Here is a 16,641-nt window from a genome sequence, read left to right as displayed (position 1 = left end):
TAAGCCCCATAAAGACACAACCAAGAAAAAGAATTGCAGACCACTCTCCCTCATGAACACTGATGCAAAAATTCTCAATAAAATACTGGCAAACCACATCTAAGAACACATCAAAAAAATCATCCACCATGATCAAATAGGCCTCATCCCAGAGATGCAAGGATGGTTCATATGAAAATCTGTCAATGTAGTTCACCAGAAACAAACTGAAAGAAAAACAAAACAAAACAAAACAAAACAAACAAACAAAAAACACATAATCATCTCATTAGATGCTGAAAAAGCCTTTCAAGAAATCCAACACCCCTTCATGAGAGATCAGGGATACAAGGAATATACATAACCTAATAAAAAATAATATACAGCAAGCTGACAGCCAATATCAAACTAAATGGAGGGAAACTCAAAGCGACCCCACTAAAATCAGGAACAAGACAAGGCTGTCCACTCTCTCCACATCCACTCAACAGAGTACTCAAAGTTCTAGCTAGAGCAATAAGACAACAAAAGGAGACACAAACTGGAAAGGAAGAAGTCAAACTTTTGCTATCTGCAGATGATATGATCGTATACATAAGTGATCCTAAAATTCTACCAGGGAATTCCTACAGCTGATAAACACCTTCAGTAATGTGGCAGGATATAAGTCTATGGCAGGCCTCTCGCTAGCTAGCTCTTATATCTTAAATTAACCTATTTCTAACAATCTATCTTTTACCACGTGTTCCATGGCTTACCAGTCTGTTGGCATGTTGTGCCTTGGGCAGTAGGCAGGCTTCTCGCTCTCTCTCCTTTCTTCTTCCTATCTGCTTGTATTTCCTGCCTGCCTCTAAGCTGCCTTGCCATAGACGAGTGAATATAGCTTTATTTATCAACCAATCAGTGCAATACATACAGAAAGACATTCCACAGCAGACCTCAACATAAATCCAGTTACACTGAACCTGATAGAAGAGAAAGTGGGAAGTAGCCTTGAACACACTGGCACAAGAGACCATTTCCTAGATATAATACTGGTAGAACAGACAATGAGAATGACAATTAATAAATGGAACCCCTAAAACTGAAAAGCTTCTGTAAGGCAAAGGACACTGTCAAGACAAAGTAGCAGCCTAGAGAATGGGCAAATATATAATCTCCAAAATATATAAAGAACTCAAGAAACTAAACATCAAAATACCAAATAATCCAATTTAAAAATGGGGTACAGATCTAAACAGAGAATTCTCAACAGAAGAATCCCAAATGACCGAAATACACTTGTTTAACATCCTTAGTCATAAGGGAAATGCAAATCAAAAGGACTATGACATATCATCTTACACCTGTTAGAATGGCTAAGATCAAAAACACTGATGATACTTTATGTTGAAAAGGATGCAGAGAAAGGGGAACACTCCTTCACTGTTGGTGGGAGTGCAAACTTGTACAGCCACTTTGCAAATCGATATGGCTGTTTCTCAGAAAATTGGGAGTCAGTCTACCTTAGGACCCATTTATACCAGTCTTGGGCATATACCCAAAGGATGCTCAATCATACCACAAGGATACTTGCTCAACTATGTTCATAGCAGCATTATTTGTAATAGCTAGAACCTGGAAACAACCTAGATACCCCTCAACCAAAGAATAGATAAGGAAAATGTGGTACATTCACACAATGGAGTATTATAGGCAAATGTATGTGGTACATTTATACAATGGAGTATTGCGGGCAAATGGATGGAACTAGAAAAAAAAATCATTCTGAGTGAGCTAACCCAGACCCAGACCATACAAACCCAGTATGTACTCACTCATAAGTGGCTATGAGGAGTAAAGTATAGGATAACCAACCTACAATCACAGCCCCAGGGAGGCTAGATAAAAATGAGGGCCCAAAGGGCTATGCATGGACTTCCCTGGGAAGGGGAAATAGAAGAGATCTGAGTAAACTGGGGGTGGGGTTGAGGACTTTCACAGGGATGATGAGAACTTGACAGAGCAGGTAGGACAGGCTGGGTGTGGGAGGTGGGTTGGGGAAAGGACAGAGGGGAAGAGTAAGGCAAGATATTTTGATAAAGGGGGCGATTTGGGGGTAAGGGAGAAACTTGGTACCAGGGAAACACCTAGGAATCCCATAAAGATGACCTCAGCTAAGTCTCCTAACAATAGTGGAGAGGGTGCCTGAACTGGCCATCTACTGTAATCAGATTGGTGACTACCCTAATAGTCATCAGAGAGCCTTTATTCGATAACTGATAGAAGCAGATGCAGAGATCCACAGCCAAGCACTAGGTTGAGCTCCTGGAGTCCTGTTGAAGAAACGGAGGAGGCATGTACAAGATAGGGGGTTCAAAGTCATGAAAGGGGAACCCACAGAAACAGCTGACCAAGCTCAGGTAAGCTCATGGTCTCTGGACCAACTATTAGAGAGCCTGCATGGGACCAACCTAGGCCCTCTGCATGTGTGTGAGTTATGAAGTTTGGTCTGTTTGCAAAGCTCCTAGCAGTGAGATCAGGACCTGTCCCTGGCACTTAGCTGGCTTTTGGGAATCTGTTCCCCATGCTGGATTACTTTGACCAGCATTGATACAGGGAAGGAGATAGGTCCTGCCTCAACTTGATGTGCCACGCTTTGTTCATGCTCCTTTCTGAATGAAGATGGAGGAAGACTCGATGTGAAGGGAGGTAGATAGGGGGTGGGGGAGGAACTGTGGTTGGTAGGTAAAAGAAAAAAATGTTAATAAAATAAAATAAATTCTCCCATTCAATAGACAACATTAGCTTTCATCTTAGGTAAATGTAATGGTTCTGATACGGGTAAATGAGAAAATTCTGAAGGATTAATTATAGAGCTTAAGCATAAAAAGCCATTTGAATGAATGTTTCATCTAAAATCACTCATAGACAAGCACTAAATCCCTTATTTTGTATTAAATTCAGATAATAGGAAAATAGCCTAATACTTGCTTATTTTATAAATATATTTGTTCAGATGATAATTGAGAGGCATATAAAAAGTATTCTTGTCAAATCAATCAAGGTAAATTTTATAGTTCTAAGAAAAAGCAATCAAACACCATGACTAATACCACAGGTATCAGTTGAATAATAAATATATCTGTCTCCTGTTACAAGCATCTTTGGAAAGAGAAGGGAAACCCACATTTAAGAAAGATGTTTGTGGAAAGAATCTATGAGTTATATTAGAACTTCCCTCATGTGACTGAGGAAATCAAAGGGCTTCTTTGCATGGTACTATGTTTTAAAATTGACTATGGGTAATCTACATTTTCACTGTTCTCTCTCTATATTTTTTCAATTTAACATATTAGTAAGCTCTTCTTTTAATAAGCAAAACCAAAAATACATTAAGATGAGCTGCTCCACTTCCATGAGAAATGGTAAAACACATGTAAGAAATTTTAATTATATTTAATAATCTATATTGACATAAAAATCTGTTCAAATCAAAGTAGTAAGTGTTTTGGCATCTAGGAATTTTAGCTGTTGCATGCTGCTGATTCTATCCTAGTCTTGTTCCTCAAGACAAGAGATTTGCTACTAGTTAAGGCCATAACCAAGAATCTAAGTCTACAATTGACAGTATAAACTCTTTCCAATCGGAGGAAAACCTCATGCAGATCTGTAGAGGGAGGGAAGTAGCTGCCTTTGTTTGAGAGATTAGGCTTTCTTTTTTCACATGAACCCAGGTGAAACCCTCAGCTAGATTAGGACTTCTGTCTGCCCCCAGTATGAGGTGGTGGAAGATGGCTTACTTAGAGTTAACATCATGCTTAGGCATTCCTTCTTTCTTCCTGGTATAACCCTCATTCTCACTCCTTACTACTTTAACTAGGAAATCTAAGTGGGAGGCATAGGTGTATCCTAGTCCAACAGTAAACCACTTAATTCATCCATAATTTCCTTGGTTCATTAAAACAGCGTAAATGCAAAACTACAACAAGGCAAGTCTAGTCCATGGAATGCATGCATTCCAGAATAGTTACCAATGAAGGACAACACAAAATTGTCAATTTTCTTAAAATATTATTATATTGAAAGAAAAAAGGAGCTGGGCAGTGGTGGTGCACGCCTTTAATCCCAGCACTTGGGAGGCAGAGCCAGGTGGATATCTGTGAGTTCGAGGCCAGCCTGGGCTACAGAGTGAGTTCCAGAAAAAGGCGCAAAGCTACACAGAGAAACCCTGTCTCGAAAACAAAAACAAAACAAAAACAAAAAAAAAAAAGAAAAGAAAAAGAAAAAGAAAAAAGAAATGTTCCTGCAGTTTGTTTACACAGTTCTTGAGCCTGGATTCTGTGGATGACGTCATGTCATAATGTCAAGTCTGGACTTTCACAACTTTTGCCATATACCCTGAGATTCTCAATTAATAACTGGTGTTCCCTGGTAAGACAAGCTGAGTCTTCTTTGAGTTGATATATACGATTTTCACCTTATCACCTGGTTCTAGTTACAGAAGCCAATAAAAGGCATAGCAAACAGATTATGTTACTTAATGCCACCATTCTAAAACTGACTCAACTTAGTGTAATCATTATTGTAAGAGTCGAGCGAGAAGAAATTTAAAAATGGTGATGAAAATATACATATTTTCAGATGTAAAATGAATAAATTCTGAGGATCCAATATGCAGTGATGACTATAGTTAATAATAATGTACTTTTCTTACAAAGTTTTTATACACATTTGATAAATTGCTGACAATATACACCCCCACACACATATACAGAGCAGTGGTGAAGTAAAGAATGTCTTAATCAATGTGATTGTACTAATATTTTTATAATGTATACACATATCAAATAATCACAGTATATCTTAAATCTATGAATTTCACCTTAACCAAGTTAGAGAAAACAAATGAAAGATTTGAAATTTTATTTGTAAGAATTAAAAATAATGATTCTTACAGATATTTTTGTACATATCTGATAATAAAAGTCTCTAAATTATGCTTTAGCATAAGCAGTCAAAATTAAGAGCATCCTTTTGAAAGAGAAAAAAATGGCAGTCATTTGCTACATCAAAGAAACAATTAAGTATAAAAATAATGTATCATATAAGAAAGATGAATGGAATCCATGTTCAAAAACTATTTTCTCTTGCACTATACTTAGTAAAGCCAAAAGACTTACACTTTAATTGTTAGAAATGAACAAAGAACTTGGATGTTTTAAGGCTGTTCAGTGGCAGAGCACCTGGTTTGCATGTCCAATACCCTGGTTTAATCCTCAGCAAGACAAAGAGAACCTGAGTATTTTATTTGTCAAAGCAACTATATAATGCATTTCATCATTTTTCTTCCTTGAAAATCATTACTAATGCTTAAATTGATTTAGCATACTAAACAGGATATATATCTAGCCACATTTTAAAAACATGACAAAATATAAGGTGTAAAAAGTTCCAGTGAGAATATAGAGTTTATATGTTCCTTTTTATAAATGATACCCTTATGCCCAAGCAGAAAAACTTCCTGATTTGTTATCAGCAATTTTCATAAATTATACCAAGAAGTCTAAATCACTCCAACTGGATTGTGTACAATACAAAAAACAGAAAGTTCAGAAAATATTACTTAAGGAATGAACTGGGATGTTAGAAGATCTATGCATCTCTAACTAGAATGAAGACCACTCACAAGCAGAGACTGGAAGTATGTCTGAGTTGTGACCCTCACACTGTATGACAGATAACTGAAGAGTGTACATTTCCGTGTGCTTACCCTACCTTGTCCTCAATTAGCCTCACGACCCTGGAGTGTGGTGATGTATTGTGTCCTCCAATATACTGTGTCTCCCAATAAAATTTACCTGAGGATCGGAGGAAGAAGCCAGCCACTATATAGAAGTAAGGCAATGGTAGCACATGCCTTTAATCCTATTATTTGGCAGGTAGGGATCTGTCTCTGTGAGTTCAAGGCCATACTGGGAACAGAGCTAGGCATGGTAGCACATGCCTTAAATTCCAACACTCATTAACCATGGAGGTCTGTACAAACAGACAAGAAGTGACAAAGCTGGGCAGGAAGAGGAAGTGATGTAGCTGGACAGAGAGAACAAATCAGATGGCAGAAGGGGAAGGCATATAGGCAGGTGGGTAGACAGGAAGTAACTCGCTCTTTGGAAGCTGCGGAGTTGGTGAGGTGAGGTTAGCTGTGGTTTTCCCTATTTCCCTGATTTCTCAGGTTTTCATCCTATATATGGCTCCGTGTTTTTTATTTAATAAGACAGTTTAGAAATTCGTCTACATTAGAGCCTATACTTCACTTTCGATGTCAAAGGGTATCATCGCCAAATAATGTAGACTAAATATCTTCATCTATGTGTATATAACATGAGTACCCAAACATGGCAAAAATGGAAAGCAACAGAGGCTTTTCTTTACTTCTAAACTGACTGTCCATTTATTTAAGTATCAGCACTTGACAGTATTGACTATAAATCTGTAGTAACTTAGCTTGAAAACATTGCTAAATGAAAACAAAGAGAAATATAAAATCTTGTTCTTCACAAAATACGACATTATGCATATATATATATATAATCTTATAGAATGAATAGAATGAATATTCTATTCCTACCAGCTATCACATTCAAATTCTAAACAATGAAAATATCGCATCAGAAAGCAGTTCTTAGAATTCACTATCAAGATTTAAGTTTTACTAGTAAATATTAATTTCTATGCTCCCCAAACCAAACATACATACATAGACATATTTGTGGCCTATGTTAACAATGCTTAAGAAATGCACTACATTTGTATTTTCCTAACTACAAAAACAAACTTAATTCTTGCATGACCTATAAATACTTGAAATTCATTTAAAACACGGATATTATTTGTTTATCCCTTTTTACTAAAGTCCATGCCACTGAAGTCATATAGATGCCATCAGAGCTATTTAGGCAGAAATATTTCTCTAAGAAGCCTCTTGATCCATCCCTACATATACAATTCTGTGTGTAGAACAAATTTTAATTCCCAAACAAGTGCCAGTAGCATTTCCCTGGTATCAGTTGTAATATTACAAGCCATTTCACCATGCTGAATAAAATGTCTTCACATCTTTACCTCTGTAAAGGCATATCTTACTCCTTCACACCCAAAAGCTGACTCAGCATTGACTAACCTGTCTTTGGTAATCAAATTTCAGCCTCTAACATCACATTCTGAATGTTTTAGTATGTAACAAACAACAGTCAGTTATTTTCCAACCTAAGCTTTATAGTCTTAGACAGTTTCAACTCTTTTAAGCACTGAACATAAAACATCTCTGAGTTTCTCGGCCACTTTCATATGTGTACAGAAGTGTCAGAAGAAAGGAAGCAGTCCTGCAAATGGCCATTCTAGATACAAAATAATTATTTAATCATTCTTACAGTACAGCCACACAGCATTCTGACTATAACACATCAATGACATCTAGCTTCGAAGGGGAGTATAACATTGTGGTCAACAACAGAGTTGTTGCCTCTGCATCTGCATGGCTTCTACTGGTTTGGGTGCCAGGGTCTCACGCTATCCCTCATTTCTTCTTTTGCAACAACGTGTCAACAAGAATTGTTCAGTATTTTTATTTCTCCAAATACAATGGTGATTCATAAATTTAACTTTTCAAATATTTAAATAAACTAAAAATCAGTCTTATTTAAATTTGTGTTCCATATAAGGAAAAATCTAAAGAAAAAGAAACACATTTTCTGCATCATTTATTCTGGCAAAAGATAAAACAAATTTAAAGCAATAATAAAACAAATCTTGGTCATAAAGCTACATTGTATTTGGGGTATACTGTGTATAAATGTCTCTCTTTTGAACTTTTTGAGAAAAACGAAATGGTTCCAGGAGGAAAGGTATGTTGTATCACTGACCTAGTTGGATGGAAACTACAATTAGGAAGTATTTACTTTGCAGTTCCTCAGTGAACCCATGACACTGCTTATCTATCAGCACTGTAGACAATATACTGGCCCCAACCCTTACAAAGCTTGCAACAAATAAAAATAAAATTATGTTATCATTAAATAACATCACTAAGTCCCAAAAGTGGCCCTGGCAGCATAGAGTGGACAAGCCCAGTACTCAGGATCCAAATCAAAGAGGGTCCTTTGCTTAGAAAAGACAAAATGGAAAAGCCAATCAACAAGTAGATCTTAACTTTTCTCAATTCTAAGAGATGAACAAATACAGATATAAATAGCCAGATAAGCCCATCAGCAAGACATACATTCCCTCATCTTGTTTCCTCAGTTCATAACTTCTACATTATAATGAAATTATAATGATAATAATAAAGTGAAACTGGCTCTACAAAGCCCTAATAAAAATATTAATCTTTTGAAAAAACAAATGATATGCATAGGGCTATATATTAAAAATAACTTATAGTGGAGATGGCATAAATGTCCTAGCAGATAAAATGTAAGTTAGAAGACAGGAAGAGGGGCTGCAAATGATACCATCTAAGAAAGACATAGTCATTGTAATCACCACCTCTTAGCAGCTACAGATGCCAGCATAGGATTGCGCCAACAGTCGGACATGAATGAAGGAAGCACTTGGGGAGCCCTAACTTTCTCTACTCAACTATTTGCTACTGATGGATTTAGGGAGATGGGAGCCACTGCCTTCAGTTATGTGCCCACTGGTGACCTCATAAGCGCTAATGGATAGTTCTAATTAAATGGTCACACAGGTGGCCCTGTTTAAATTAAGTGGATCTTGAGACTAAACCAAAAGTCATGGAAGGGACTGCTAGGGAGGAAGAGAAGCTGACTGGGCTGTGAGGCAGACAAAAGGGCAAGGAGTGGGAGCATCAAAATGCTTTATATGCATGTATGAAATGATCAAATAACTTAATAAAAGACTGGCATATTTCTACTTTTTATTCATAGCACATGTGTATATGAGTTGGGCATGCACCTGCTATGGCACCTATATGGAGATCAGAGGACAGCTCTTAAAAGTTAGTTTGTCCCTCCACGGTGAGATCCAAGGACCAAAGCCAGGTCATCAAGGAGGCACAGCAAATGCTTGTACTCTCTGAGCCATCTTGCCAGCCCACCATGAAACAATCAACTCTGAAGAAGTTAAGGACTGGTAAATTTAGAGATTGCTAGAGTTTAGATACTGAAAGTCCCCACAGGCCCACGTACTGAAGCTTGGTGCTACTGGGAAGGGATGGGGGAACCTTTGAGAGGTGGGGCTTGTGGAAGAACTTTAGATCACTGGGCATGTCCTTGAAGAACATATCAGAGTCACAACCACTCTCTGTGTCTTTCCCAGGATCCAGGCTGTCATGAGATAAATAGGCTTCCTCTAGCACATATTCCCACTGTAATGTATTATGCAATTACTGGCCAAAAGCAACAGTGCACAGCAACTGTGGACTGAAACCTTACAAACTAGGAAACAAAACAAGTCTCTATTGCTTTTAGGTTGATTATTTCAAGTGTATTACAACATCAACACAAAGCTAATGAGCACAAAGGTACTTCCATTTAAATAAGGATCATAGTAAATTAAGTTCTTCCAAAGTAATTCTCAGAAAAATCTAGTGCTGTAACTTATAAATTTGATTTGCCTTTTTGTACCAAGTTCTTCTTACATATGATAAATATAAGTTGAATAACACAAAACAGTTAACACAGAAAAATCACTATTTATTGATTAGCTCTGATAAACAAGGATAGAAGAGTTTTAGGCTGATCTTATGGGTTCACTGTCTAATTTTCTCCCAATGGTCCTGTGCTAAAGACTTTGACCCCAATGTACCCCAATCCTCCCTTCTAACTGTCTTTTGTCTCTGGACACCACGAAGTGAACATCTCTGCTCCACCACATGCTTCCCTGCATGATGCTCTGCCTAACTGAAGATAGGCCTAGAACAATGAAGGCATGTAACCATGTGCCTAAATCCCTGGAACTGTTAGCTTCAATATAGATTTCCTGCCTGTGGTAGGTTTCCTCAGGCATCTAGTCATGGTGACTAAAGGTTTCCTAGCATAGCTATTTGACAGTCCTATAAAAACTGGACCACTCGAGGAAACTTACTTTCAAGCATGTATTGATGCCGTCCTTTCTGTGGTTTTCTGTGAACCAATTAATAAAACCCATTTTGGTATTAAAATCATATTATTTCTCTTGCTGAACTAAAGATACCTACTATCTTTACATTTAAGCTTGGAAAGTATGACATCTAGTGGGAGCAGGGTGATTATTCTACATTTCCACATAAAGGTCTAGTTTAACATTAAAGACAGCTCCTCTCTTTTGAATCTAATAAAAGGAGGGGAAAAGAAAAGGGGACAATATAGGAGGTAAATTTTATCAATGTCTACATAATTACATTTTCACATATACATATTATTATTTAAACTTCTAAAATCAAAGGTACCAAACCATTGCTTCCCTAATAGAGTCTACAACACAGTCATTATCAACAAATAATGCTTTTTGTATCTTGGACAAAATTGAAGACCGGCATCAGTTATTAGGGAGAAAACCACATATGCACGAATGAAGACATCCAAGTACACACAAATTTTACATATTTTAGATATTAAAGAAAAAATTTCTCATACAAGTATTTAGAGACCTGTTTGAAATTATCAGTACTTCATTAGATCATCTGAACAGGTAAGCTTTCGAATTCTGCCTTATCCTTAATCAAAATTTCAAGATAACTAATGATTTTTAATTATATAGAATATGTCTAATCTACTATTAATGAAAATACTTTTTTACTATTATACTCTAGATTATATCAGAAAAGGTGGAAGAAAGAGGAGCAAATGACTCTCAACTGAAAGAATATATGTAGTCCGACTACAATCAGGCAATCCCTAGTTAAAATTCCAATCCTGCCTCTTACAGCACTATTTATCACAGTTACTTAACTTCAGAATGACATAGTTTTGTGGGAAAGCACAAGGGTGTATATATGGATAGTTGAACACATTCAGAGTATTTTAAGTATTTAAGTATTTAAGCAGGAGTCTTCTCAGAATACACTTCTTAAAAACCATCGTGAGCTGGGCGGTGGTAGCGCACACCTTTAATCCCAGCACTTGGGAGACAGAGGCAGGTGGATCTTTGTGAGTTCAAGGCCAGCCTGGTCTACCAAGTGAGTTCCAGGAAAGGCACAAAGCTATACAGAGAAACCCTGTCTCGAAAAACCAAAAAAAATTAAAAAACCACAGTGATTATAATCATAACCTTAAGCTTATATACAATATTTTATTACTACTCTGCAAATTCAAACTTATTCAGAGACTCAAAATGAAGCATTTCTGTGTCCTTCTTAATTACCATTGTTTCTGAAGTGGAAAGAGAGCTTGGCTCATGATCCTGCATGGATGTCCCTGAGGAAGCCCTCCAAAACTTGAATGAGTCATCTAAACCTGTGACAACAGAAAACAGTTAACATGACACTCCCCAGGTTCTCCAACAACTAAAAATGCAATGCCTTAAGGAAACCAAATGAAAGAAGGACGATTTTTTTTTTTTTTCTGTGTTCACTCAGAGGTGGTTGTTGCAATTCCTCCACAGTACTTGTCCTAAGAATTCTAACATACTACACCAGAGTGAAACAATGAGTGCACATTTCTAACAAACACCCAGAATACATCAATACAAATACATCAATACACATTGGCCATGTTAGTAGTAACATGATTCATAAAATCAAAACAACTGAGTAAGTTATTTTTCTAATAGTGACAGTTATTTTTAAAGTTCAAGAGCTTCATTAAATGCTACTTTAAATCCCCCCAAGGGAATAAATTACCTTTAAGTAAATAAAAGTAATGGAATTTTATGTCAGTTTATTCTTTATATATATATATATATATATTGCATACAGACATAAAAAAATTATGTATAAGTACATGCACACATATATTCATGAGATATTGAGTAAATTCATACATTTAAGGGCTTTTGTACTTTTATTGAACCTTTTCTGTGTTAAGATTCTAAAACAAGCTGGGCAGTGGTGACGCACGCCTGTAATCTCAGCATTTGGGAGGGAGAGGCAGGTGGATCTCTGTGAGTTCAAGGACAGCCTGGTCTACAAAGTGAGTTCCAGGACAGCCTCCAAAGCTACAGAGAAACCCTGTCTTGAAAAACTAAAAACCAAAACAAACAAAAAAAAAAGATTCTAAAACATTAATTTCAAAATGAAACAAAATGAAAGCAATTTATGTTAAATGGATATTCATTTTATGACATCTAATTTAGCATTTAGGTATTAATATATAATACTTAGAAATTCCAAAATTACCTACCAAGAGAAGTAAAAATACTTCAGCAAAAATTCTGATAAATTCATGGCATACCAAAAATAAAGATTTTTAAGACCTTTACCAAATAAATTAGAAAATTTAATTAGAAAAGATCTCATTCATAAAAAAGTTTGGAGGAAAAAAATCGGTAGAGTTTCAAGGAATGAATGTTCCAAATGATTTTAAGATTTTACTAGAGGAAAAAAGTTACAAAACTTTACTGCAGGGCATAAAATAACTTATAAAACATTAATAAGATGTCAAACATAGCTTCCATGAAGAATTTATAACACAGAATAATGTTCAGGCAATGTTTAGAGAAACAGAGACTAAAAATGCACATGAAGCATATAAAACAAGCATCACATGGTGAAAAATGACATAAGAAATAAAACATATTAAGAATATTCTCTGGGGGACTGGAGATAATTTTATCTTGTGTACTTTTTATTATTTTTCAAATGTTCTTTAAGGAACACATGTGTTTCAATGTAATTTTTCCATGTGTAGGTGGTATGGGTACTTGTACATATGTTCACATGTATGCACTTGAAAAAAGAGGTCAGCCGTTGATGCCACATGTCTTCCACAATAGCTTTTTTCCACTTTATATATTAAGGCAGGATCTCTCACATGAACACCGAGCTTATCATTCTGACCAGTCTAGCTAGCCAGCTTGCTTTGGGGATTCCACACCACTTTGCACACCTTGCACATCTTGCAGTCCTCTCACATGTGTTCTTTTAAGCACTTAATTATCTACCTGGCCCATCAATGCCATTTAAAAGAAGTTATACTTTATAAAAACAAATAATAATAATGAAGGTATTATACTTACCATTTAAATCACTGCATTCTGAAGTGTCAGTAAAAGCAAAAAGGTTCAAATCAAACGTATATCGTCCTAGATAACAATGTTTCACCATCTGAGTCAAATGTCCATAGAAATGGCAATGATAGAAAAGGGCCTGGAGGGCAGGCTTTCCTACAAGTGACAGGCCAGAGTCCTCATCATGGACACAGGGGCCCTGTAGGGGAGACAGAAAAGGCACTTTTAACAAACCATTTCTTTAAAAAGAGCCATTGCAACTCACTAAGGCAAAGATGTCCCAGATCCTACTGAAGTCTTTCTACTTATGGCTGCTTAGACTAGAATAGAAAGTACTTCACTTTACTGGTCCTTAGCAAAAAGTTGATCAACTCCACCTCCTAAAGGGTCAATTCATTAAAATGCTTCTATGAAATGATCATTCTCATCCAAGTAATTACACACTTGAGCACAAACACAATAGTATCTTTAAACCTACACACAAGAGTAAAACAATTATTATAAATACCTGAAATAATGTGATCCAAGTAATGGTTTAAAAATGTTTCTACTTAATCAATGACTCAGCAAAAATAAACAAATATAGATGTCTAAAAGAAGCAGGTAAAACAGAACAAGCGAATGGAGTCAGAAGCCATGCTTACTCATCAAGATCAGTTACAAGCAATGTGGTTCCTCATTTATTTATAAATTATCCTGTCAATGAAACCAAGGGCCTCATCCATGCTCTAGGAGTGCTCTGCCACTACTATCCCTATGCTATCCTCTAAGACACGACTTTAGTAAACTATCCTGGGTGAGCTATTTGTCAAAAACATAGTAAACCTTAACTGTTACTGCTACAAAGAGTTTTAAGGAAGTTATAGTATGCTTAAATGTACACAACATGATAAAGACAAGAGACATGCAACAACACCAAAACATCATGAGGCAAATTCTCTGTTACCCAGAGCAAGAATTATCAACCTAAATGAAAACTGTAGTTTTGTTAAGGCAGGTTAGGTGAGGAGGCTCAGCAATTATGCACTTACCTGCCATACAGGAAGCCCTACATTTGACCCCTAGCACTAAAAACAAACAAACACAAACAAAACAGCTCTCAAAGGTTAACTCCAACTTCATTGGGCTATTTCACAAAACTCAGTCAATAAAACAAAATCCCTGAATTAACATAAAATTTATATTTTTCTGTATTTCTTAGTGATGATTTTTACTTTGCAATATACTAATCATGTAAAATTATTTAACTCATTTTATAAATTGCCTCCTCTATCACAGTCAGAGTCCTAAATTCATAAATATTTACTGAGAACAGGTAATAAAATATAAACTGTATAAATCATGAAAACAACAAAAACAACTATTTAGTGCTCTTCACAAAAGTTAGATCTACTGAGTTTTTATCCCATCAAGGGCCTTTTGGATGGACAATGGGAACAACCATTAGAAAGGCAGGTTACAAACCCACCATCCTCTGAGGTCCCACTTTATTATCTTTAAAGCGGTGGTAAAGTGAGAAGTAATAAGTGCTGTCTATAACAATTGTAGTGACTATTCTCTGAACTATAAAATTCTAAAGATAATATAACCAAATTACACTTATCTTTATTTAATGATTTTTAAAACTCTTTAATTTTCTAGTCCTTCTAAGAAGATAAGCTAGCTTTTAAAAAACAAAGATAACAGAAGATATCATAGTACAGACATAGCTACAAAAAATTAATAACTCAGAACACAGTGTAAATCTAGTTATGACACAGAGGCCAGGGAAAATCAACCCAAGAGGCCCATTATGGGATTCATTTCTGAAAACATAAAACATACCAGTTTTTCAACACTGACTATACATAAGTCAAGTTCAAAGAAGAAAAAAGTTCGTGTTGGTTCATGATTTCAGAGGCTTCGTCTTTAGGTGGCTAGCTCCATGGAGTTTAGGTCTGTGTCTGCGCAGAAACATCATAAAAGCAGGGCATGGCCACTGTGGTCATCAGATGAGCACTGACCACCTCATAGCAGCCAGGAATCAGAAGAGCAAGAAAAGGCAAGTATACCTTGGACAAAATATACCTCTCAAAGGCTGTCCCTAGAGACTTCCTACAATGGAGCCTCGGCTGTCCACAGTGTCATCCACTGTGCACCACCCTATTCATGTACAGCCCTTGGGGACATTTAAGATCAAACCATAACACACAAAAAAGGAAAAACCATTCAAAAAATACAAAAAATAAAGAAATTGTGAAAAGTCACAAAGTATAGAAGAGCCAAGCCTTCAAGTAAAGAGCTAAGTGAGTATTCAGTGAAAAATTAAGATAAAAGTCCTAGAAAATCATGAATAAAAGATAATGAAAAGTAAAAGGTCAAGGATAAAGGAAGTGTCAACAGCCCTGGGTGTTAAAAAATGCTAGGAGACTATGGGGTAAAATTCTTAGTAAGATTGGTTTCCAACTTAGTATATAGTAAATAGACAATCCAGTAAAGCTTTAAAGACAGTTTTAAATATGCTAGAACTCACAAGGTAGATAAGATTATGATCATTTTAGGGATGGTTACCAGGGAAGGTAGTTCTAACAAAAGAGGAAAGAAGATTAAGAGTAGAAAAATTTGAGTTGTGACACAAACAATGCAAGAAAAATAAACAGGACTTCCAAAGAGAAAAGATATGTCACATAAATCTACTTTTTAAATTCTGTGCATACTTACATACATAAATAAAGAACTAAGCACTAGAAGGGCCAGTTATGGAAGGGTGGACAAGGAATTTTAACCAGAAATCACCTAATGTCTCTAGTGAATTAGTAATTTCCAATGCTCAGAATCAATCTGCAGACAAAAGTCAGGTAAGAATGCAAATATCATCAAAGCTCACAAAGCAAAGGTTTCAATAAAAACTGGCAATGGTGGCTATCAGAGAAGTAAAGACACTAGTATGACATCTAAGGCATAGCTTGCCTGTCTTCTAAATGGGGCCCTGCAGGATAAGAGGCAACAAAGTCAACAAGAGCAAGGGTGCACACAGACAAGAAGAGTTAACAGTGTCTACAGGGAGCCACACAGGAACTAAATACACATGCAAGTGTCCGAGGAATAAACACAATATTGGAAATATATCATTTGGAAACATATCGTAGGCTCTTGAAGAATTAAATTCAGAGATAAACATGTCTGTGAATGGAATCAAGTATAATATCTGTGAATATTATATATATCATTAATATTCTAAGTATCATTATATATTCTATTGCTTTCTATAACTATGGATATTTGTTACTTGAAACAATCATCACTTCTAATGATGTTAGTGCTGGGAACTGAACTCAGGTCCTCTGCAAGAGCAACAAGTGCTTTAAACTGCTGAGCTAGCTCTCCAGCCCCTTAAAACCACTTTTAAATCTTCAAAAGAAAATCTAATGAATAGAAATTCATGTGTATTAGACATCATCATTTATTTTCAGTTGACTGATTTTAACTAAGCCATTAGTGAATCCCTGTTCTCTAATGACAACGCTTCTTCTTACT

General features: G+C 36.1%; 1 protein-coding gene across 1 annotated transcript in view; it reads right to left on the bottom strand.

Moving 5' to 3' along the window:
- Rttn (rotatin) overlaps window positions 1-16,641 on the bottom strand; it is a 172,979-nt gene that overhangs the window by 52,966 nt on the left and 103,372 nt on the right. The window contains exons 33-34 of the mRNA XM_036205187.1: window positions 13,135-13,324; window positions 11,323-11,414 (exon numbers count right to left, since the gene is read on the bottom strand). Of these exons, the coding sequence (XP_036061080.1) occupies window positions 11,323-11,414; window positions 13,135-13,324 (282 nt within the window). The remainder of the gene's footprint in view (window positions 1-11,322; window positions 11,415-13,134; window positions 13,325-16,641) is intronic.

This window comes from Onychomys torridus, chromosome 13 (assembly GCF_903995425.1).
Source record: "Onychomys torridus chromosome 13, mOncTor1.1, whole genome shotgun sequence".
Lineage (NCBI taxonomy): Eukaryota > Metazoa > Chordata > Mammalia > Rodentia > Cricetidae > Onychomys > Onychomys torridus.
This window is presented reverse-complemented; position numbering and strand designations above follow the sequence as displayed.